A 22,840-nucleotide genomic window follows, 5' to 3' on the forward strand; every position below is an offset into this window, starting at 1 on the left:
CCTGTATTCATTAAGAGAAGAAAAAGAGGGTGGGACAGTGAAGATTCTTTCACTTCCTCTCCCCAGCCTCTGTCCCCTTCTTAGCACTGTGCGAAGAGTGAGAGGTAATAACCACTTCACCCTCCCCAGGTTTCCACCAGAGTGGAAGGGATTCCATCACAGACAGACTATTTGAGCATTTCACCCCATTCCAGCCTCCACCACAATCTTCCAGAGCATGCGTTATCCTCATGTACCCCAAAATCATCAGGGCGGAGCCCCAGGAGGGAAGTAGTGAGAATTCAACCATTTACAGTAAGTCCTGGGGAGCGCACACCCTGCACCCTGCCCCACCTTGTGGGTTAGTCAGCAAGCAGGGCAGGATGCCTTCTCAGGGCACCTACTCAGGACCCCAGTCTCCCTCCAGCATAGACACCGAAGACGGCAGCTTTGCAAGCCTGGGCACGAAGCAAGCATGGGTTCTGTTGCTTCTGAAAGATTCTTTCAGTATCTGGGAAATAGGCATTGAAGTTCTGTCTTAAGGCTGGAAAAGGAGGCTTGAACTGCTATTTTCTCCCAACTGTAAATGAGCCAAGATTTAGTCGTTCATTACGATCTCTCGGCTCTCTCTGTTTCTTTCCAGCTTCTGATGGGCGGTGGGGGCTCTAAATCAAGGAAAATGGAAGAGAAAAGAGAAAACTTCAGAAATTATTCCTTCTAGCTACATTTTTTTAATTTTATTTTTAAGGTTTTTAAGAGACAGGGTATTGCTCTGTCACCCAGGCTGGAGTATAGTGGCACTATCATGGCCCACTGTAACCTTGAACTCCTGGCCTCAAGGGATCCTCCTGCCTCAGCCTCTGAAAGTGCTGGGATTATAGGTATGAGCCACCACACCCAGCCCTAGCTACACTTTAGTGCAGTATTTCATTCAGGCTAGAAAATGGTCTTCAGAGACAACTTTAGAACTGACAGTCAAGAACTTGGACTTGAATGACTGAATTAAGCCAAGGTAATTTTTACACCAGTGTCATCATCTTTATCATCAAAGCAAATCTTATTGATTGTACAATGTAATTTATAGCTCTTGAGAAGTTTCTGATTTAATTTGGCCAAGAGGAAAGATGCATAAAGAGACAATAAATAGGAAAAGCAAAGGGGAGAAAGAATTAGTGTGCAGTGGTTTCTGGAGCTTGGCAGACAGGGATAGCTTCATGGAGAAGACAAGGCTTGAGCTAGATATTGGACTTGGACAAGAAGGGAGAGAACGAGTCAGATATGGAGAATGGCAGACGAACAGACAGAGGATCAGGAATGTGCATGGCATGTCAGGGAATGAATAGTTTACTTGGCTGCAACAAAGAGCTTGGGTAAAGGCACAATATGTGATAGGCTGGGATAGACACTGGCTTAGGCAGTATAGGGCCTTGGCTAATACCTAAGACCTTGTCCTGTGGGTAGTGGGGTGCTGTGTACAGAAAACTTTAGCGTAAAGGGGCATGCAGTTTTGGGGCAGAGTCAGGAAGACCAGTGAGAAGGCTATGACATTGGAGCAAAATAATTGTAATTTTTTTGCAATTACAGAAATTGGGGCCGGGCCCAATGGCTCACACCTATAATCCCAGCACTTTGGGAGGCCAAGGTGGGTGGGTCAGTTGAGGTCAGGAATTAGAGACCAGCCTGGCCAACACGGTAAAACCCTGTTTCTACTAAAAATAGAAAAAATTAGCCAGGCATGGTGGCGCAAGTCTGTAGTCCCACCTACTTGGGAGGCTGAGGCAGGAGAATCACTTGAACTCAGGAGGCAGAGGCTGCAGTGAACCAAGATAATTCCACTGCACTCCAGCCTGGGCAATAGAGTGACACTCTGTCTCAAAATAAATAAATAAATAAATAAATAAATAAATAAATAAATAAAGTGGGGGGTAATTCGGGGCAGGGCAGAACCAGAATGTCAGGAAGTCAAGGAAGCCACAGAGGCAAGAGATTTATGAAGGACAAATGGACAGGATTCGGTGACCAAGAAGATGGGAGGAAGGGGAGGAGGAGGAAGAGAAAAGAGGGAAAGAAAAAAGAAAAATGCCCAGGGTGTCTCCCTGGTTTCCAACTTGAGTGACAGAGAATGATCACATTCCCAGCAGAATTTTTCTTCTTTCTCAACAAGATTCTTCCTGTTCTTTTGTTTCTGGTTGTCCCTCAGAACTAAGGAGAAACAGCCTTTGGGATAGTTGTCCCCCTACCCCATCCTAGATGGTCCTAAGAGTAAGAACATAGGATTCTCATCCCCCTTTTATATAAAGAGAACCTGAGGGTATGTAATGTGTACAAGACTGTACAATGAGGCAAAAGCTCACTGGCACTGGGACCTACAAGATCTACTGATTCACAATTGAATTCTAAACATCACAGCCCAAGGGAACCAACACAATTACTTAGTGGACCCATTTCTCTTTCCAGAGAAGGAAACTGAGACCTCTGAATAAAGAGTAATTTTCCCAATGTCACATGCTGCTGACTAGCAAGGTAGGACTAGAGCCTGGCTTGCTGAGTTTTAATAATCCAGTGCTCCTTGCATTTTCGCTAGTTGCTTTGTCACATCTGTATGCACGTGTGTGTGCAAACACATACACACACACACATGCTTGCTTGCTTGAGAAACGGCATTTTATTCGCATGATATTTTCTTTATGGACTTATCACAAAGCATATCATCAGACTGCTCACAGAATAACAATAGCAATTCAAGATTGTTTTTTGTTTAAAATCCTGTGTTTCTTTATTTGTGGCTTAAGTGGGAATTGGTTTATTGCCCCATCTCTACCCTGAGCAACTCAGGATTTATTCAGGGTCAGACTGTCTTGCTCCATTGAGGTCTATCCCCTTCCCCAGCCCTGTGCCTACATTACCCTGCCAAGGCAGGGAACAGATCTGACAGCTTTTTTGCTTAAGCAAACTTATTAAAATTCATAATTTGTCAACTAATTAGGAAGAGAGAGGATTAGGAGTAAGAAAAAACCAGAAGCACATACTATTAGGTGCTCAGTGAATATTTAAGAGGAACAGGGAAAGAGGGAGGAAAGGAAAGACAACACTGAGGGGAAATGGTTGAATGGCATTAACTGAAAAAAAAAAAGATTTGCCATTAATGAAGAGAAGGAAGAGACAGTATTCTGCCCACCCACCAGGTCGGTTCCCAGGGAAGCCCTTCAGTCTCAGCATGCTGTGGCTAAGTGGAAAAATTCATTGATCATAGGTTTGCCAGTTGGAGCCCTTGTGTTATGCCAATCTCAGAAGCCACCAAGCAGCAGATCAATTCTCCCACTAAAAAATACTAGGAGGCCGGGCTCAGTGGCTCATGCCTGTAATCCTAGCACTTTGGGAAGCCAAGGCAGGAGGATCACTTGAGCCCAGGAGTTCGAGACTAGTCTGGGTAACATAGGGAAACCCTGTCTCTACAAAAAATTAAAAACTAGTAGGGAATGGTGGTGCATACCTGTAGTCCCAGCTACTTGGGAGGCTGAGGTGGGAGGATGGCGTGAGCCCTTGCACTGACTGGTGGTTGCGCCACTGCACTCTAGCCTGGGAGGCAGAGTGAGACCTTGTCTCAGAAAAAAAAAAAAGTTGCTAGGAGAAGATAACAGAGCCTCCTCCTGTCTGCTAGAGAGACATACAACCCATCCCAAATATTTCTTTTTCTCATCTACAAATCCCTCCTCTCTCTCCAAAGGGGGCTGCCTGGCAATGTCCCCATCCCTTCCAACAGCTCATGCCGCCCTGGGACACCATTCAGAGAAGCTCTGCCATCTGCACACCCCTCCAGAGGCCAGGGACAGCTTAAGCCAGAGTGCCTGGGTTCCTCCCTTCTCTGGGGTAGAACTAGTGGATGAATCCCAAAAGGGGTAAACATGGGCATATAGAGCCACCCTTGGGACAAGAAGTCTGTTTGTTTGGTGTTCTAGGAAACCAACAAAAGGAAATGCATTTTAGCCAAGAAAGAAAAAAAAAAAACAACCCTGCCCAGCTATGAATGACAGCCAAGCCAGCGGACAAAGGTGAAAACAGACAGCTAAGGAAGGGACTAGCTATGCGCCCATGGGAGAGAGCACCTGACATGGGCCCAGTGTGAGAGCTACAATCACCTTACACAAACAGAATGGTCACTGTGTTACCAACCATGAGTATCCTTTGGATCAACCAAAGGTTGTGTATGCAGCATGCAGCATTCTAATTCTAGAAGGCGACAGAGGTGAGCCAGCTATGTCCAAAATCAGTCTCATTTATAAACTGTGTGTTCCTGGGAAGTATGCGTGCATGTTTGTGTGTGTGGGTGGGTGTGTGTACTGCCATGTGCCAGCGATAGACCTTATCTTCATTGGGTACTCCCTGCTGCTGCTGCTTTTGCTAAAATATCTTGGACTCTGCACTGACATATGAGAAGCTATTGGCCTTTTTAGCTTTCTCCTGGACTTTCTGCCTTCCACTCTCCATTTCTCAGGCCAATTTGCCATTCCCATATGGGAAGACATCTACCTGTGCTACAGATTTGACTAGACTGAGATAAACCCATGAAAACATGTCATCGCATGTCAGCAAAGCTCTCAAATAAAAATTAGCTATAGAACAATAGGCATGTCACTATCAGATTGACTGCCTCCAGGTGTGCTTCACGGCCAATATCAAGGAAGGTCCTTACTGGGCTGGAGCTGACACTGCCCCATCCTATTTGACCCATTACAGAAAGACCAAATCTAGGACATATCATATCATGTCATAACATGATAAAACCCAGGAATGATCAGACCTGTATTTTGCTGTTACCCTGACCAATAACTCACTATATTTTGTACATAGGAAGCAATGTTATTCCATAGGGTCTTCTAAAAGGAAGTTCCATCTTCAGATTATTCAGAACCAACTAGGTCAAGTTCTGCCTAACAACACAGCTTCCTGAACATACTAAGCATAAAACTCAGAGGCAAGAACCTTGAGAAACATGTGCCAAAGTTCAGGGAATGGTCAGACACAGAAAAACAATGCTTGGCTAAGGAGCTGAAGTGTGTTTCAAAGAAAACAAGAAGAGCCTGATGTCTCATTCACCTCTCCTGGACAGCTGCCTTCTTCCGAGATGCCCAGCTTATTTGCCTGGATTCATCACGAGAGTAGATATATTCCACCATCTAGAGAAAGGAAATATCACTTTTTTGAAGGCGAACCAAGAAGTCTGGTTTGGGGTTGATAAATTTCTGACAGTTGCTCCCAGAGTATTTTCAACTCCAAGTATAATTTCATAAAGAGGCTTATTATGTTTTAAATTGTCTGTCTGTAAAATATACTTTCATGAAATTTTGTTTTCTCGGAATCTTCCTTTTTCCTTCTTGTATGAATCTAATGAACTTGAATTTCCAAAGTCATTGAGGTAGGAAAGGTATGTAACACTATGCTTGAGCTTTAGGTCAATAATTTATATGATAGTGGTGATTTTGTTTTGTTTTGTTTTGTTGAGACAGAGTCTCATCCTGTCACCCAGGCTGGAGTGCAATGGCATGATCTTGGCTCACTGCAACCCCTGCCTCCCAGGTTCAAGTGATTCTCCCACCTCAGCCTCCCAGGTAGCTGGGATTACAGGTATGCACCTCCATGCCTGGTTAATTTTTGTGTTTTTAGTAGAGACGGGGTTTCACCATGTTGGCCGGGCTGGTCTCCAACTCCTGACCTCAAGTGATCCACCCACCTCAGCCTCCCAGATTCTGGAGTTTTTTAAATGGGTCACCCTATAGAAGGCATGAAGTCATAGAATCATAATAATCACCAAAACCAACCATTGATTTCAATACTAGAAAATTTGAGACACCAGAAGGTGAAGTGACTTGCCTAGAGCCATACAATGGCAGAGGCAGGGACTGCAACCCACTATCCTAATGAAAGCTTAGGGCTCTTCTCACCCTTTGGTGGCCAAAAGTATTTTGAAATTTTGACCAAAAAAAATTAATGTTTATTAATCACTTTAAATCCAAAAGATGAATCCACTGGATTCCACAGTAAATTGGGTGGAAAGTAAGGGAGGGATCAAAGGGCAGTGAATATATGAATGGAGAGGAGAACCATTTAGCTAGGTGCAAAAGTAATTGCGGTTTTTGCAATTACTTTTGCACCAACCTAATAATTGTTCATACTTCTAAGAGCTATTCGGATCCCATTAGGAGCTTAAAAGGGACAAATGTGCTCAGGGCATGCAGTTTTTGCCTTCCAGAGCTAGATCAGGATCATGCATTTAAGCTAGAAAATGGAAAGAGGAGTTGCTTCACCCACAGTCAGTGCTATTGCATCAACCAATCCCTGCCATTCTGCAGTTTCCTGGTGTATCTGCCCGGAATCACACAGTCTTTCCTGCTAAGCCTCAGCGTCTCCTCCAAGCCACATCAAAATCTTTCCTTCTGGGCCTTTCCCAGAAATAAATTCTTGCTGGAAGGTATAAAAGACCAGCTCCTCCAAGCAGAGCAACTCCCTGGCTGCCGTGAAAAGACAAGGCACTGGGCAGGTAAGACTCGTCAACTTTCATCTTTCCTGGTTTCTGCAAAGTTGATGATGAAATTTCCTAACGTCTTCTCAGAAAGCTTAACACTGGATTTAGACTTGTCTCTATCAGGCGCTTTCTGGTGCCAGCTTTAGCCACCCCATGGCACACTCCTCTTGTTTGGTATAAGAGAGAATGTAATTAAGCCTCCCCCCACCACTGTGGGGGAAAAAGCCTTTTCTGTGTCTGAAAACTATGTCAGAGAATCATAAACTCTTAGGGCTGGAAGGTACAATAGACCTCTCTTATCCACCTTGTTTAGGAACTGAGACCTAAGCAATTTAATGTGTCCAGAGTCACACAGGAATTTGGGGGAAAACAGTGACAGAATGGTGTTCCCTGTGCTGTTCTTGAGACAGTGTGATGAAATCTGGCCTCTCCACTATAGTGGAGATTTTGCAGTGTTTTAAGGGGTTCCCTAAGCCGGAGCTGTCAGGTCTTCATCTCATTTCCAGAATCTCATGCCTGCCATCTGCAGCAGATCCGACCATCTAGTTTGCCCTCAATGTCTAGTCCTAGCTGTTAAGTGCCCTGTGGACACCTGGCTCTCAAGCAGGTGTGTGACCTGTATGCAGCAGTAGTAGGCAGGCTTCATTTTGGGAGAATGGGGTGGTTAAATTATATATTTTTTTTATGCAATTGTGTGCCTCAAATCTTTTGGTTGAAGTAGATTATTTCTGCTCTAGAGGGCTTGATAAGAGCTACTATCTCTTCATTCTCATCCTGATCTTGGAGTCACTCAAAAGATCAAGAGAGTGTTCCTGCGGGTGATGGGGCAAGAATTATGGCTTTCCTATTGGCTCACTCCACCACCCTCCACAGGGCTCTTTACAATCATGGAAGAGAATCTTACTGACTTCATCCCTTCTCAGGCCTTCCCCCTATCTCCTTGGTGACTGCTCAGCGACATAGAGAACCAAAGTCTGGAAGGCCTTGGTACTCAGAGTGTGGTCTGGAGACCAGCAACATCATCATCACCTGGCGCTTACTGGAAATGCAGACTTTCAGGCCCCTTCTATGACCTTCTGAGTCAGAATCTGCATTTACCAAAATCCCTAGGTGATAGTAGGCACATTACAGTGTGAGAGGCTTGCCGAGGGACCATCTCTGCCCTCTCCCTCTGCAACCTCCAGATGCTGAACTTCTCTGCTCTAGGAGTTTTATTCATTCAGCATGCACCCAACACCTATTATGTATTGACATGCTTAGGTCCTGGGAAAACAAATAAATAAGATGGAGCCCTTGAGGAGTTCATGGTCTGATAGGGGAAACAGATGTGAAGACAGTAATATGAGATATGGATGAAATACTGTGGGAGGACAGAAAAAGGAACGATCTAACTTTTCCTGGAGAAAACTGGTAAACTTCACAGAGGAGGTGGCATTTGGTCTGGGTTTTGAAGAATGAATAGGAGTTTATTAGCCAGAGAGGGTATTGTATAGGGAAGAGCATGAGTAGAGGCATGGGATTGTGGACCAGCCTGGCATTTGAGGGGCAAAGGCTGTGGCTCTGTCTCCAGATAGTGCTTCATGTCCCAGGGAAGGCTCCAGGCTTTGCTGCAAATCAAAGGGCTTGGGAAATGGTTTCTGCACTCAGCATGTTGATAAGAATATGGATAAATATCTACACATCACAGAAGCCTCTTGTTGGCCTCTTACACTCTAAAGCCCCATGCCCTCTTGCCCTGTGTGGTTCTGGCTGAAGACAGTGTCCCTCTAGAATCTTTTTGCACACCCCCTTTTCAGTGACATGACCTTGTATTCACCTGGCTCTGATTTTTGTTCACACCCTTCCTTCACACCCACCAGGAACATTGCCCAAGACATGGGAAAATAATTTATCTCTGGCCTTGAAGTCCCCCTCCTCCACTTTCCAGTGAGGAGAGCGTGAAGGGGGTCCTAAAGAAGAGGAGAGGAGAATTGAGTATTTAAGTATTGTTTCCTGTTCAAATTTCTCAACTTTCATGTCTTCTTCTATGATTTTGTCTTCCTCAGGCTGTCTCAGATGATGTCTTTTTAAAAAATGGACTAATTTTTTACTTTGTGTTTGTCATTTATTAGGAAATGCATTAGTCATTCAAAGAACAATATAATGAATGTTTGTGCCCACAGCCCTCTTTAAAAAAATCAGTGATATGGTGGTTGCCAGGAGCTAGGGGGAAGGGGAAATAGGGAGTTGGTGTTCAATGGGTATAGGGTTTCAGTTTTTACAGGATGAAAATGTTCTAGAGATCCATTGTGCAACATGTGAATATACCTAACATTACAGTACTGTATAGTTTAAATTTAGCATCCTACTGTATAGGATGCTAAATTTTATGCTATGTGGATTTTTGTTGTTGTTGTTCTTTTCTTTTCTTTTTTTTTGAGCCCAGGCTGGAGTGCAGTGGTGCAATCTTGGCTCACTGCAACCTCCACCTCCCAGGTTCAAGCGATTCTCCTGCCTCAGTCTCCCGAGTAGCTGGAATTGCCGGTGTCTGCCACCACACCTGGCTAATTCTTGTATTTCTAGTAGAGACAGGGTTTTACCACATTGACCAGGCTGGTCTCCAACCCCTGACCTCAAGTGATCCGCCTGCCTCGGCCTCCCAAAATTCTGGGATTACAGGCATGAGCCACCACACCTGGCCATGTTTTTTACCATAGTTTGCTTTTTAAAGTCAATGATACCTTTTCCTCCAAAACCATCATCTCTGTTTGTCTGAAGGACAGATTTCTGCTAACTCAATGAACCCTGCAATGGGTCCCCTGAAGTTGCAAAATATGGTGACAGAGGGATAGGAGGTCACAGAATCTCTTCCTCCTTGGGGCCATACAACTATAAGGACAAGAGCCCACTGAGAGGTCAAGCTGTTTGAGAACTCATCTTGGGGTGGGGGGAAGTAACAGAGAGAATCTTGGCCAGAGAGGTATTTATTCATGCCTTGCCCTTTCTCTAGAGTTAGCTGGCAAAAAGTACAACAAGATACAAATTATTAGGGGGACCACGAAAGGGCAGAGGGAAAAATTGGAGGCAGGCAGGGGTGAAGGAGGCTGAAATGACCTGATCCAGATACAGAGGTCTCCTGGTCTGGCCTATTCCAAAGGGAGATGATTTGGAGAGGGTCTGCAAGACATACGGGGAAGTCTGTCAGGCAAAGCTCCAGAACTACGATTTCTCTCTGGGAGCTGAGCCCTGGGGAGACATGGCTGGGGGGCAACCTGAGGCTGCTCTCCTTAGTGTGCTTCTGGATTCCACCAGTGAACGCCGTGCTGCAGGGAGAGCCCAGGCGCCCTTGTGAAAGCTGAGGAGCCTCTCGGGACCATGGTCTAAACACACAATCATTCCATCTGCACGCTGTGGCTGCCACCCCGGGCTGGAGCCAGAATCTCCTCAGAAGATGTATGGGGTCTGCTCCACTAAGCCCAATGAAGACCCTCATCAGAAAACAAAGCTTCACAAATTTCAGTCTAAAGATTTGCATTCAGAGTTAAAGCTCATGGCAAAGAGGTTAATCCATGAGCTGGAATCTTTCCAGGCAGCCTGGGGCACAGCTGTGGGCTCAGGGGAGCTCTGAGCTTTGTCATAACTTTCTTTCAGTATTGCCATCAAGTTGGCACTTTGAGGGAAGGGGAAGCCCCTGCCAGGTTTCCGAAGGGAGGCGCTGAGTGTCTGCCTCTCAGGCATTCTCTCCTGGGGCTGGGCCAGAGGAAACTGGCTTGCAGGGAGCAATGCATCCTGCAGGGAAGGAGGGAGGGGAACTCAAAGGCAGGCTCCAGCCTTGGTAACAGCGTTTCTCACACCTGTGACAAGACAGGTACAGCATCTCCCGACCACAGGCTGTCAGGGCAGAATTGAACATTCTGAATCACTTGGTCCCACCTCCTCCCATAGCAAGCCAGGACCCCAGAGATGTTAAGTAACCTGCCCAAGGTCACAGAGCTATTGGAGCAAATGCAGAATGATAACTCAGGGCCTTAGATCCTGAAGCCTGAGTTCTTTCCCTTCCACCATGTCTTCTCCTCTTTCCATCTCTCCCAGTACCTAGCACAGGCCTGTGTGTATGGTAGATGCTTCATTCGTTAATGTGGTTTCTCCTTTCCTGTTCCAATATTAGGGTGTCTGGCGCTCCTTTGGCTTTCTCTGCTTTCTGTGGTTCAAACCCTCCCACTTGGTCTCTAGAGAGGCTCACAGTGTGATCCTGCATCTCATTTCAGTGATGAGGGTCCTTCTCCATCTCCCAGCCCTCCTGGCTTCCCTCATCTTGCTTCAGGCTGCAGCATCTACCACAAGAGGTGAGTGTCTCCCTTTACGGGTTTTCTGGGGCTGCTGTCACAAAGCACACCAACTGGATGGCCTAAGACAACAGAAATGTATTCTCTCACAGTACGGGAGGATAGAAGTCCAAAATCAAGGTGTTGGCAGGGCTGTGCTCCCTCTGAAGGCTCTAGGGAAGAATGCTTCCTTTCTTCTTCCAGCTTCTGGTGGCCCTGGTATCCTTGGTGTACCCTGGCTTGCAGCTGCAACACTCCAATCTCTGCCTCAGTCTTTGCATGGCCTTTTTCTCTGTGTGTCCTCTCCTCTTCTCATAAAACCACCATTTATTGGATTTAGGGCTGATGCTAAGGCAGTATGACCTCATTTTAATTCATAACATCTACAAAGACCCTATTCCAAATAAGGTCACATTCTGAGGTTCCATGCAGATGTGAATTTTGGGAGGGCCATTATTTAACCCACTACACTCTCCTTGTTGAGAAAACAGATCCTGTCCTCCATCCTCCAGACCCCAATACAAGAGGGAACAGGGAATCCCACCATTACTCTCATGCCATCCCCTTCTGTACGTCAGGGTCCTGGTGATCAGTGGGTCCTCTTTGATGAATTTGAGATAGTCCACAAGACCATCTCACCAGGAACCAGAGAAATCCCCACAGTCCAGTAGCCCAAGCCACCCTGAGTGGCCACACTCCCTCTTCATCCCATCTCTGGGCATTCTAGTGAGATCTCAAAGAGCAATTTTGACATCTTGTTGAAGATCCAAGAGTATTCTTCCCATTCTGTGCTTTTTCCCCTTAAGGACTCTTATGAAACTTTCCTAATCTTGATCTCCTGCCTACCCAGATTTGAGGGGTGGGGGTAATGGCTGAGAAAGAGGGAGACAAAAGCAGAAGACATCGCAAAGGAGTGGTGTCTGACACACTACTTCCTGCTCCCCACTCCAACCCCAAGCGCAGACTACCAGAACCTCTGCCATCTCCGATACTGTGAGTCAGGCCAAGGTCCAAGTCAACAAGGCCTTCCTGGACTCCCGAACCAGGTACGTGAGACACACACACACACACACACACACACTTCCCTTCACAGGCTTCCTGTTCATGACAAGCACATCTAGGCCAGCCCGGATGAGCCAATGAGGCGAACAGTGATAAAACTTACCCTTCCATCCTCCTAGCCCTCCAAGTACATGACAAGTAGGAGCAATAGCCCACAATTCCTAAAGTCCTCAGCCTGTACATCACCTGAAAGAGGACATCTAATCTAACCCTAGAAGGACTTTCTTCCACGTGGCCCAATGTTTCCTTGGGCCATGCATTCCAGAGTCCCAGAAAGCCTCTCAGTAAAAGTTCTTCATTCATCCAGCTGATATTGACTGATTCAGCCAGGTCCACCAGAAGCCGAATCCGAGCCCTGCATTCAGGTGCAGGTGACATATTAGGGGAATGCTCACAAGGAAGCTGTGATGGGGTGAAGAAGCAGAAGTGAAGGGGGAGGTTAGACAAATAAAGTGGCTTCAAGTCTATCCTCAGCCTGACCCCACAGGGAGACCTGGAGCAGAAGTTGCTCCTCAGAGCCTGTCCCATCTTGGAGCGAGGGAGCAGAGCCCTCATCTGCCCACATCAGTCAGACATGGCTGCAGGCTTGCAGGTGGCTGAGAGGTGTTGTGACACACCTGTGGAATTCCCGGGCACCCCCAGCCAGGCCACTCCAGTGGCTCAGAAGCAGGCGCCCAACAAGGTTACTGGAGTGAGCCTGTAGCAGATGCACCCATGGCAGCAAGGGGAAGAGCCCAGGGCCCACAGGGCACCAGTAGAGTCAACTGCCCTCCGATCCCGTACAGGGGCAACGTGGGCGCCTTCCCTCAGGAAACGCACACTCTAGGGAGAGGGCAGACATTGAGAAAAAAAGTAACCTTATTCTTTCCTCTCGCTGTCCCTTTACACTGGACCTGGGCCTCCACTCACTCCTCCTCAGCCCTTGAATGAACTTTCAAGCCGTCAGATAACTTTTTTGGTGACTTAGATGATAAAACACGCTCTGGATGCTTCTAGTCCCCAGACCAGGATTATCTCAGGAATTAAAGTGTCAGCATAAGAAGATAAAGCCAGACCTGCTCTATTCCTTCAGCTCAGAACTGCTTGAGGCCTCTGGCGGGAGAAGAGAGTGCAGTCTCCTTCTCCCTCTTTCTGGGGCTCCTCCTTCCCAGCTTGGGTTTCTGCTCCTTGGGGGTTAAGCTGAAGGAGGAAGGAAAAAGGGGTGGTGAGTCTACATCCCCTGAACAGTTCAGTCCTCAAGGGGCCGGAAGCTCTCTCTCTCTCTCCCCTTGGGTGCTTTCCTGGTTTCAAAGAGAGATTCTGCTGCCAACTCTGTGATCTGGAAAATTCTCTGGCCAGTGGCTCCCAGCTCTAACCCTCTCTGCCTGGGAGCATCGGGCCCACTCCTTCACCCCTCCCCACCCTGTCTTGGGGCAGGTCCCTTTTAAGCAGCCTCCAGAAGACTAGCAGCTTCGCCCTACTGTTGAGGCGGTGCAGATTCCAGATTCCGCCCCTCTCTCCGTGCTCTCAGGACACTGCTCTTCAGGCAGGTGTCAAACCCCAGCCATGACTCCAGGACACACAGTTAAGCCCTCCTCCTAAGACCTTTCTCCCTAGAATTAAACTAGCAAAGGAGGAGCCCCATGGTGTTGGGAGGGACGTGCCCAGTATTTCTGCAAATGTCTCCAAAGGAAAATTCTCTCTCGCTCCTCAAATTCAATCCCTTTATAGCCTCAAGATGGGGGACAGCATAAAAGCCACAAAACCGGTGTTCATACACCTCCTTTGCAAGTCCTGCACAGGCCAACCAGCGCCCTGCTTTGAAATGTGGAGGAGCCCTTCCCTGCTGGTTAGTCCTTGGACTCAGGGGCCTCACAGAGACAGAACGAGTCACATTTAAACATTCTGTTACCCAAGTACATACACAGTGCAATGACTCACAATTTATGATAAGGAAAATGAAGGAAATAAACAGGGCAAGGGATGCCACTCTAGGCACAGGGATCAGGGAAGCCTGTTGGAGAATGGGAAGGAGCTACCCAGGCAGAGGGCATGGGGGTGGCATTCCAGGCACTGCAACAGCATAGGGTCTGAGGCAGGAAAGACCGTGGGTGCTCAGGAAAAGGAAGGCCAGTGGAGGCGGGAGGCAAGGAGGATCACGCATAAGGTGAGAGCAGAGAGGTGTGTCGCCCCAGGGTAAGCCATTAGAACATTTGAATCAGCGGTGGCATGGTCTGATTTTTATGCTAAAAAGATCACTCCAGCAGCCCTGTGGAGAACGAATGGGAAGAGGACAGCAGTGGAGGTAAGAGCTGTCTAGATGGGAGAGGATGATGGCTAGGACCGGGGTGGAGACTGTGGAGATGGCAAAGAGGTCCTTCCAAGACCCTGCCTGCCCCCAACAGAGCCCAGCCCCAGGGCGGAGCAGGAGGTGAGTCCCTGGTGAATCTGTGTTCAGGCAGAGGAAGCATGCAGAGCCCAGGGCCGGGCGGGAAAGGAAGGAACATCTGGAACCTTGGATGGGACCTTACAGGCTAAGCCCAGGGAGGCCCAGCGGCCTGCCTGCCTTTGTTCATGGTGTGAGGTGGGGACTCTAAAATACCTTGCAGCAGCCCCTCTGGGACCCAGCTGATGGAGACAGTGATGCTCACACATGTGAGTGTGTGCTCTGTGCAGATGCAGCTCTGGGGGCCCTACATTCATTCCTCCCCAAAATCCTAGGAAGTACTGAATCGAACTGTAGAAAACAGCATTTTCAAGGTCAAAAATGATGAAACAACATGGTTCAACCTAAGGTTACTATCATTATTTTCATTATACCAATAAGGAAACTGAGTACAAAGAGCTTAAGTAATTTGCCTCAAGGGCACACAACTAGAAAGTGGCAGTCAGGAGCCAATCCCAGTCAGTCTATCCCAAAGTCCATACAGAAGTCTCTGATGGGAGGAAATTGTGATTCCCAGTTCATAAATGAGGGGAAGTCACTCAGAGGTCATATAATTAAACCAATCCTGGTGGAACCCAGATCCACCCCTGTGTCTGTCCAGCTCTAAGCCCACTTTAGGCTAGCAGCATCCAAGATAACTTTCTAGGATGATGAAATGTTCTATATCTGCACTGTCCAACACAGTCATCACTAACCACACCTGGCTATTGAGCACTTGAGGTGTGCCTAGTGCTGCTGAGGAACTGAATTTTTAATTTTAATTTTAATAAGTTTCAATTTAAATAGCCACATGTGGTTAGTGGCTACTGTATTGGACAGTGCAGCAGCCTGGATTATGAGGCCATGTTGTACACACACCCCTCCCACCCCTCCAGCGGCCCCCAGCCCCCTTCCTACAGGGTCCAGGCCATGATCCCCATCTCCCTCCACTGTAGGCTGAAGACCGCCATGAGCTCTGAGACTCCCACCAGCCGACAGCTCTCAGAATACCTCAAGCATGCCAAAGGCCGGACGCGCACAGCCATCCGCAATGGACAGGTGTGGGAGGAGTCTTTAAAGAGACTGAGGCAGAAGGCATCCTTGACCAATGTCACAGGTACAGAAAACCCACCAGCCCTCTGTGGCAGGAAGGGGTCATCTCCCCACAGGAGAAAGCAGAGGCCACCCAAAGCTGCACTTCCTGTTGAGAGCTATCTACTCAGAGGAACACTCCTGTCTCTCCCTTCTTAGACCCATAGACGAGACTGGCAGAGCAAGGAAGGTCTAAGAGGACAGCTAGGGCAATGCTGTTTTTGCAGAGGAAGAAACTGAGACCTAGCAAGCTCACATTGCCGACTCCAAGTGAGGGGACATTGGTGCTCTTTGTATAACACCGTCTGTAAGGCCTCTGCCCAAAGGAAGTGCTAAAGTCAATAAACATGGGTTCCTTGTCCTAAACCACAGTGTCACCACTTCCTCTAGTAGAGGAGACATTTAAGCCACATGTGTCAGGGGGGTTTACTGGGATAATGTCACAGGAGCTAAGATTTCCATCGTGTTCTGGGTAAGATGGAGCTATCAGTAAATGAACTTAACTGATGGCTTGGTCATGGCCTCCTCCATCCCCTCCACTCTCACCCCCAACCAAATGCCACAGCCCACAGAGGGTCATGAGGAAGGGGTTTGGTCCTGACAGGAGGAAAAGGCTGCAGGTTCTCCCTGGGAAAACATCAAGTGAGGGGGGATACCTGGCCCAGGAGTTGGGCAAATTCCAAAGCTCCAAAAGAAGGAAACTGGGACAAGGTAAGAAGTAGGAAGCACTTTGACCTCTGAAATACAAAAGGTTCTGAGAGCTGAAATCCTGCCACCTTTCAGAGATGGCCCCCGGAAGAAGCCCCCATGAGCCAGATTCCCTCACCTCCCTGCCCTTGCAGACGCCAGGGTGGATGAGGGTATGCGTTCAGAAGTGGGCATCTCTCTCCACTCTGTGCCCACACTGAACACTCTGATGCCTAAAGCCCCCCTACTCTGTCACTCCTCCCACAACCCTTGCCCCTCACTGAAAAATTACCTGTCCCTTCCCAACCTCTATCCTAGCTATGTCCCTGCTTGCTTGGTACTTCAGATGTGAACGAAGCTTTAGAAGAAAGCAGTCTTATCACACTAACTCATACTAACATATGCTTAACCTCCCGGGGTATTTCCATTCTAAAAGAAAGATCTGTCAATTCAAATGAATCTGGACCTGGTATACCAGGAATTACTAGCAATTCTGGGGACATTCCCAGTTACTCTGTGTGGCCTTGGGCAAGTCTCTTGAACATTGTGTTCTCATTTTCTTCCCTGTAAAATGGGAATAAAATGTATTACCTTAATGTGCTGTCAGATTAATTGAGAAACCACTTGAGAAACGCTTACTTAGAATGGAATGCATTCCAAAACATGCAGGTTCACCTCTGGTCTCCATTTCCTGCCTCCCACGGGTGCCTGTGAATGGAGAAAGAACTCAGTCCCTTTGGGGTCCCTTCTGTTTCAGATCCCAGCCTGGACTTGACTTCACTGTCTCTAGAGGTGGGCTGTGGTGCTCCTGCTCCCGTGGTGAGATGCGACCCGTGCAGCCCTTACCGCACCATTACGGGAGACTGCAATAACAGGTGGCGGGGCTTGGGGTGTGGGGGCCGACCATTCCAGCCACTCCGCCCCGCCCCGCCAAGGCCTTTGTCCCTTGGGCACTCTAGGCAGATCTGCCACTGCCTTGCCCACCTGGGCTGGCGCTCCCACCTTCCCCACCTTCTCAAGATCGCGCGTCTCCAGCCCTCTCCCTCCAGCCCACTGTGTGTCTCTGGAAGCGGCACCTTTCCCCGGGGCGGGGGAGCCCCGCGCCTTCAGGGGGTGGGCGCAGTTCAGAGACCCCACATTTGAGAGGCCCCCTTCTCTGCGTCCCCTCCGCCTCGAGCAGAGGCTCCTTCCCCCATGGGGTCCTGGGCTTTGGAGCCCCGGAGCCGGCCTGCCGAAGCTCAGCGAGGATCGTGCTGGTTTCAGGAGGAAGCCTGCGCTGGGCGCCGCCAACAGGGCTCTGGCGCGCTGGCTGCCCGCGGAGTACGAGGACGGGCTCTCCCTGCCCTTCGGCTGGACGCCGGGGAAGACGCGCAACGGCTTCCCTCTCCCGCTGGTGAGGGCAGGCCGGGCGGGGGTGAAGGATGGGAGCCAGAGGGGACGGAATGCACCACCCAAACACGCAGTGAAAGGAGGAGGAGGGATCGGTCGGGGCAGCAGGGGTGCGCGATGGAGATCTGCACAGACCCCCACCTTCCGCTAGAGGGCAGCAGAGCTCGGAGCCCAGAGCCCGGCCACGTGGTGGTCACGTCCTGGCCGCCGCAGGCCAGATACCCTGGGGTCTCCCGGGCAGATGGCCTCCCTGCCCCATCCCGCTCGCACTTACCCCAGCCCCCGCCCCTGGAGTGCATCAGCTGTTGTTTGCCTGGAGGTCCTATTTGTTGGCCTTATCGAGCTGGCAGCCCCTACCCAGAGCCCCTCTCCTATTCCTGGACACCTGGCACCTCCGTAGCTCGCATTTCAGAGGCAGCCTGTCTTTGTTTTCCCTCTCTTAGTGGAAAGGGCACTGGCCTGGCAAATCATCAAGTCATACGGATCTGGGTTCAATCCCATCCCTGTCCCTTTGTAGCGGCAGGACCTTGGAGAACTGACTTCACCTGTCCAGGATTCAATCTCCCCCTCTACAGAATAGGTTAATGCCACCCACCTCACAAACTCCTTGTAGGGATTAAGTGTACTTGTAACATGGTAGGTAGTTAATAAGCTGTAGCTGCATCTGAATCCTCAAAGCACTTTTTCCTCTAATCTGCCCTCCCCTTCTCTCTCCATCTGTAGGCCCGGGAGGTATCTAACAAGATTGTTGGCTATCTGAATGAGGAGGGTGTTCTGGACCAAAACAGGTCCCTGCTCTTCATGCAGTGGGGTCAGATTGTGGATCACGACCTGGACTTTGCCCCTGACACCGAGCTGGGGAGTAGCGAGTACTCCAAAGCCCAGTGTGATGAGTACTGTATCCAGGGAGACAACTGCTTCCCCATCATGGTACGGCCCTGCAGCTGGGCATCTCTGACTAGCCCCTTGCCCACCCTGATGTAGCAGACATTCCCAGCTCATCAGCTAGGATCTCTGGATAGATCTTGGATACTGATTTGGTAGTTTCCCATGCCTCACGAGTCCATTCGTTCACTCATCCGTTTATTCAGTAAATAGACATTGACCACCCCATACCAGGCAGTGCACTAAGCGCTGAGGATTCCAAAGTGAACAGGACACTGCTCCTGCTCTCAAGAACAAAGGGCCAGTGTGGGAATTGGACAAGTAAACTACTGATAGCAGAATGGGAACACTGGAGAAGGTTGTCTACATTCCCGGCCCAGCAGCATTGGTAAAACCTGCTTATTAGAAATGTAAAATCTCAGTTGGGCGAGGCGGCTCATGCCTATAATCCCAGCACTTGGGGAGGCTGAGGTGGACAGATCACCTGAGGTCAAGAGTTTGAGACCAGCCTGGCCAACATGGTGAAACCCTGTCTCTACTAAAAATACAAAAATTAGCCTGGCGAGGTGGCACATGCATGTGGTCCCAGCTACTCAGGAGGTTGAGGCAGGAGAACCGCTTGAACCTGGGAGGCGGAGGTTGCAGTGAGCCGAGATCACGCCACTGCACTCCAGCCTGGGCGACAGAGCGAGACTCCAACTCAAAAAAGAAAAAAGAAAAAGAAAAAAAAGAAATGCAAAATCTCAAGTCTCACCCAAGATGTTAGGAAATAGATTCTACATTTTTACCAAGATCACCAGAGATTCATTTTATACATGATAAAGTTTATACTGCTGTACATCATCGTGGAGGATGACTTCAATTCCACTCAGAAGGACTTGAAACCTGGATGAATCCGAGTGAGCAGCAGGGATTTGTAGGGATTTCCATCCGGAAGGGAGAGGAGCTTGCAGCAATGCATCTTTTCTTATTATTCATGGGTATTATAGTTGGAGAGTCATTTCTTCACTCAAAGAATAAATCGAGGCTATGTGCTGTGGTATAAAGAGCATAAACTGTGGAATGAAGCCAATGATCTGAATCCTACATCTTTCCCTTCCAGTGTATAAGTTCTTAGGCAACTTACTTAACTTTTCTGAGCCCCAGTTTTCTCATCTATAAAATGGAACTGAATTGTCCACCTTACAGGGTTTTTTTGAGGACTGAGACGAGTTAAAGTATGCATAATTCCTGGCACATGGTAAGTCCAAAATAAATACATGGCAGCTGTTGTTAGTAGTAATTATTAACAAACCTGTTCCCACCTCGTGTCCTGCTTTCCTGTCCAGGGAGCTCAATACTCCCTCCTCACCAGAAATTTGGAGCCCTCACTGTGAGGACTGAATGATTACCCTCAGTTCTTTCACACAACAGGATGTAATGAACTTCAGGATATTATGAGCCCAGGGTGTGTAATGTCAGCAAGAAGTGTCTGGGGTCAGTGTCTGGTACCAGGGTCCTAGGAGGGTGCCATCAGCATCTTTGCATCCAGACTTGCCCTGGGGAGAGGTTGCCAGGACCCAGCTATTCCACCCCTGCCCAGTCACTTATGCCCTCTCTCTCTGCAGTTCCCACCCAATGACCCCAAGGCGGGGACTCAAGGGAAATGCATGCCTTTCTTCCGAGCTGGGTTCGTCTGCCCCACTCCACCCTACAAGTCCCTGGCCCGAGAGCAGATCAACGCTCTGACCTCCTTCCTGGATGCCAGCTTTGTGTACAGCTCCGAGCCAAGCCTGGCCAGCCGCCTCCGCAACCTCAGCAGCCCCCTGGGCCTCATGGCTGTCAACCAGGAGGTCTCAGACCATGGACTACCCTACCTGCCCTATGACAGCAAGAAGCCAAGCCCCTGTGAGTTCATCAACACCACTGCCCGTGTGCCCTGCTTCCTGGCAGGTGAGTCTAGCCTGGGAACAGAAGGGCCCAAGAACAAGGGGATTATCCAGGGAAGCTTTACCACTGCCCCCTTCTTGTCATCTTTCTGGAAAAATGCACACTGAGCCATTGCTGTCCCTAGCAGTGGTCCAGCCAGAACTAGCAGAAGGGCCCAGATGAATAAAGAATTCAAGAACATATGTTCACTGTAAAACAAAATCAGGAAGTCCAGAAAAGTAACAAAGAAAATAAAAAGAAAGTGCCAGGCTTGGTGGCTCACGCCTGTAATCCCAGCACTTTGGGAGGCCGAGGCAGGCAGATCATGAGGTCAGGAGATCGAGACCATCCTGGCTAACATGGTGAAACCCCGTCTCTTCTAAAAACACAAAAAATTAGCCGGGCGTGGTGGCACACCCCTGTAGTCCCAGCTACTCTGGAGGCTGAGGTAGAAGAATCACCTGAACCCAGGAGGCGGAGGTTGCAGTGAGCCGAGATCACGCCACTGCACTCCAGCCTGGGCAACAAAGCAAGACTCCATCTCAAAAAAAAAAAAAGAAAGAAAGAAAGACAGAAAGAAAGAAAGAAAGAAAAGAAAAGAAAAAGAAAATTCACACAATCCCACTACCCACCAATAATCATCGTTAACATTTTCATGCTTATTTTCCAGTATTTTTTCTATCACAGATACAGTTCTACATTGTTTTACATAATCGGGTCTTACTATAAATAATGCTCCAAAACCTGATGTCTTCACTTAATCTACTCCATGCCATTAACTGTTCTTCTATGACGTGATTTTTAATGGCTGCCTGGTATTTCATGACACATATTACCATCATTTATTTTCTCAATCCTACTTGGGGGAATTTAGTTATTTCAAGTTTTCCTGTGTTTTGTTGCTGTTGTTTAGGTAATGAACATCTTCATTGATAAATCTTTGTTCTCATTTTTAATACATTTATTAAGATAATTTCCCAGAAGAGGAAGTTCTAGATGAAGAGGAATGTATATTTTTAAAGCTTTTTATAACCTGGGGACAAAATCCCCATTCCATTCAGCCTGTGCACCACCAAAGCCCTGCTAATTCTGTTCATTCCAGGTGCCCTCCTGGTCCTCTCTGTCTCCGGCTTCTAGAGGCCATCCCACCCTCAAACATCCTCTCTCTTTGGACAAACCCCCTGGCCACCCTGACATTGCAGAAGGCCAGCTCTTAGGCCAAGATACCTTTATAGATCTTTTGGATTTTGTGTTCACATATATCCCACATCAATCCAGACACAAAACCGAGTTCTTTCTTGTTTTTCATAAAAATATGCACTCACACCAAGAATTTACAATTTTAAATAGATTTCCTGGCCTGGTGCAGTGGCTCACACCTGTAATCCCAACACTTTGGGAGGCTTAGGTGGGAGGATTGCTTGAGGCCACAAGTTCGAGACCAGCCTGGGCAACATAGCAAGACCCCTGTCTCTACAAAAAATCTAAAAACTAGCAACACATGGTGGCCCATGCCTGCAGTCCCAGCTACTCTGTAGGCTGAAGCAGGAGGATCACTTGAGCCCACGAGGTTGAGGCTTCAGTTAGCCAAGATAATGCCATTGCACTCCAGCCTGGGCAACAGAGCAAGACTGTCCAGATAGATAGATGATAGATAGATAGATAGATAGATAGATAGATAGATAGATAGATAGATAGATGATAGATAGATAGACTCCCCTAAAGATTAGAGGGCACAGGGAGAAGTCCTTTATCCCCTTATGAGACACCTGGTCTTTGGCCGTTTAACTGTTCCCCCATCGTTACTCCTCTCTCCCTCCCACTACACACCCCCACTCCAGATTATTCTCCCTTTATTACCCAGAGGAACTCAGCCCTACCCAAGCTCCTCACCTCAAACCCGCATTCCTAAAACCTTCAAATTTGCTCTGTGAAGTAAAAAGCTCCTCATTCATTCGAAGCTCCCCTTCCTAGAAGGCGGTTGGGTTATAATTAGCAAAATGTTACTGTGTAGTTTGTCACCACCAGCCTTTGTCACAGTGCTGTGATAGGCTTTATTCTCATTTTCATAGGTAAGGAGACCGAGGCTCAGAAGTGTTAAGTAACTTGTCCAAGGTCACACAGCTAAAAAGTGTGTATATAGAACTGAGAGTCAAACCTATGATTCAGTACCCCCTCCCCATCCCTATTCACCTGACGGGAAGTAGGGCTTGTGGACGGGGCGGGGGGGGGGGGCGGTCCTGTGGGGCACCATCATTTCTTTGTGCAGGTTACTGGGTCCTGGGGCTGTTAGGGAGAATCTACCTTCCTGCCTTCTGGGCTTTCAGGAGATTCTCGAGCCTCAGAGCATATTCTGCTGGCCACATCCCACACCCTCTTTCTCCGCGAGCATAACCGGCTGGCCAGAGAACTAAAGAGACTCAACCCTCAGTGGGATGGAGAGAAGCTCTACCAGGAAGCCCGGAAAATCCTGGGAGCCTTCGTGCAGGTAGGGAGTCCCAGGAGCACTGTCACCTGGTCCCACCTGGCTCCCACTCCTGGCTCTGCCCTCTGCTGGCTGCTGTGCCTCAGGCTCTCTCTTCTGTTCCCACACCTCTGTTTCCCCCG

General features: G+C 48.4%; 1 protein-coding gene and 1 long non-coding RNA gene across 8 annotated transcripts in view; one reads left to right on the top strand and one right to left on the bottom strand.

Annotated features, from left to right (window-relative positions):
- LPO (lactoperoxidase) overlaps positions 1–22,840 on the top strand; it is a 52,229-nt gene that overhangs the window by 16,360 nt on the left and 13,029 nt on the right. The window contains exons 1-9 of one of the 6 annotated variants that reach the window (XM_003817390.4): positions 6,183–6,517; positions 10,750–10,827; positions 11,765–11,852; positions 15,229–15,389; positions 16,809–16,926; positions 17,315–17,444; positions 18,164–18,370; positions 19,933–20,257; positions 22,561–22,721. In XM_003817390.4, coding sequence (XP_003817438.2) covers positions 10,752–10,827; positions 11,765–11,852; positions 15,229–15,389; positions 16,809–16,926; positions 17,315–17,444; positions 18,164–18,370; positions 19,933–20,257; positions 22,561–22,721 — 1,266 coding nt within the window. In that variant the 5' untranslated portion in view covers positions 6,183–6,517; positions 10,750–10,751. Of the gene's footprint in view, positions 1–6,182; positions 6,518–10,749; positions 10,828–11,764; positions 11,853–15,228; positions 15,390–16,808; positions 16,927–17,314; positions 17,445–18,163; positions 18,371–19,932; positions 20,258–22,560; positions 22,722–22,840 lie in introns of those variants that run through there. The other 5 variants (XM_055101613.2, XM_003817391.4, XM_034942552.3 and 2 more) reach the window with 5 other exon arrangements.
- LOC106633988 (uncharacterized) lies at positions 10,826–17,321 on the bottom strand. Of its 2 annotated transcripts, none has more exons than XR_004667271.3 (4): positions 17,128–17,321; positions 16,691–16,759; positions 12,924–13,047; positions 10,826–12,270 (listed from the first exon to the last, which is right to left on the bottom strand). It is a non-coding gene; the product is annotated as an uncharacterized LOC106633988 (long non-coding RNA). The 2 variants fall into 2 exon arrangements; XR_001337340.5 differs by having other exon boundaries at positions 16,643–16,759.

Source organism: Pan paniscus, chromosome 19, assembly GCF_029289425.2.
Source record: "Pan paniscus chromosome 19, NHGRI_mPanPan1-v2.0_pri, whole genome shotgun sequence".
Taxonomy (NCBI): domain Eukaryota; kingdom Metazoa; phylum Chordata; class Mammalia; order Primates; family Hominidae; genus Pan; species Pan paniscus.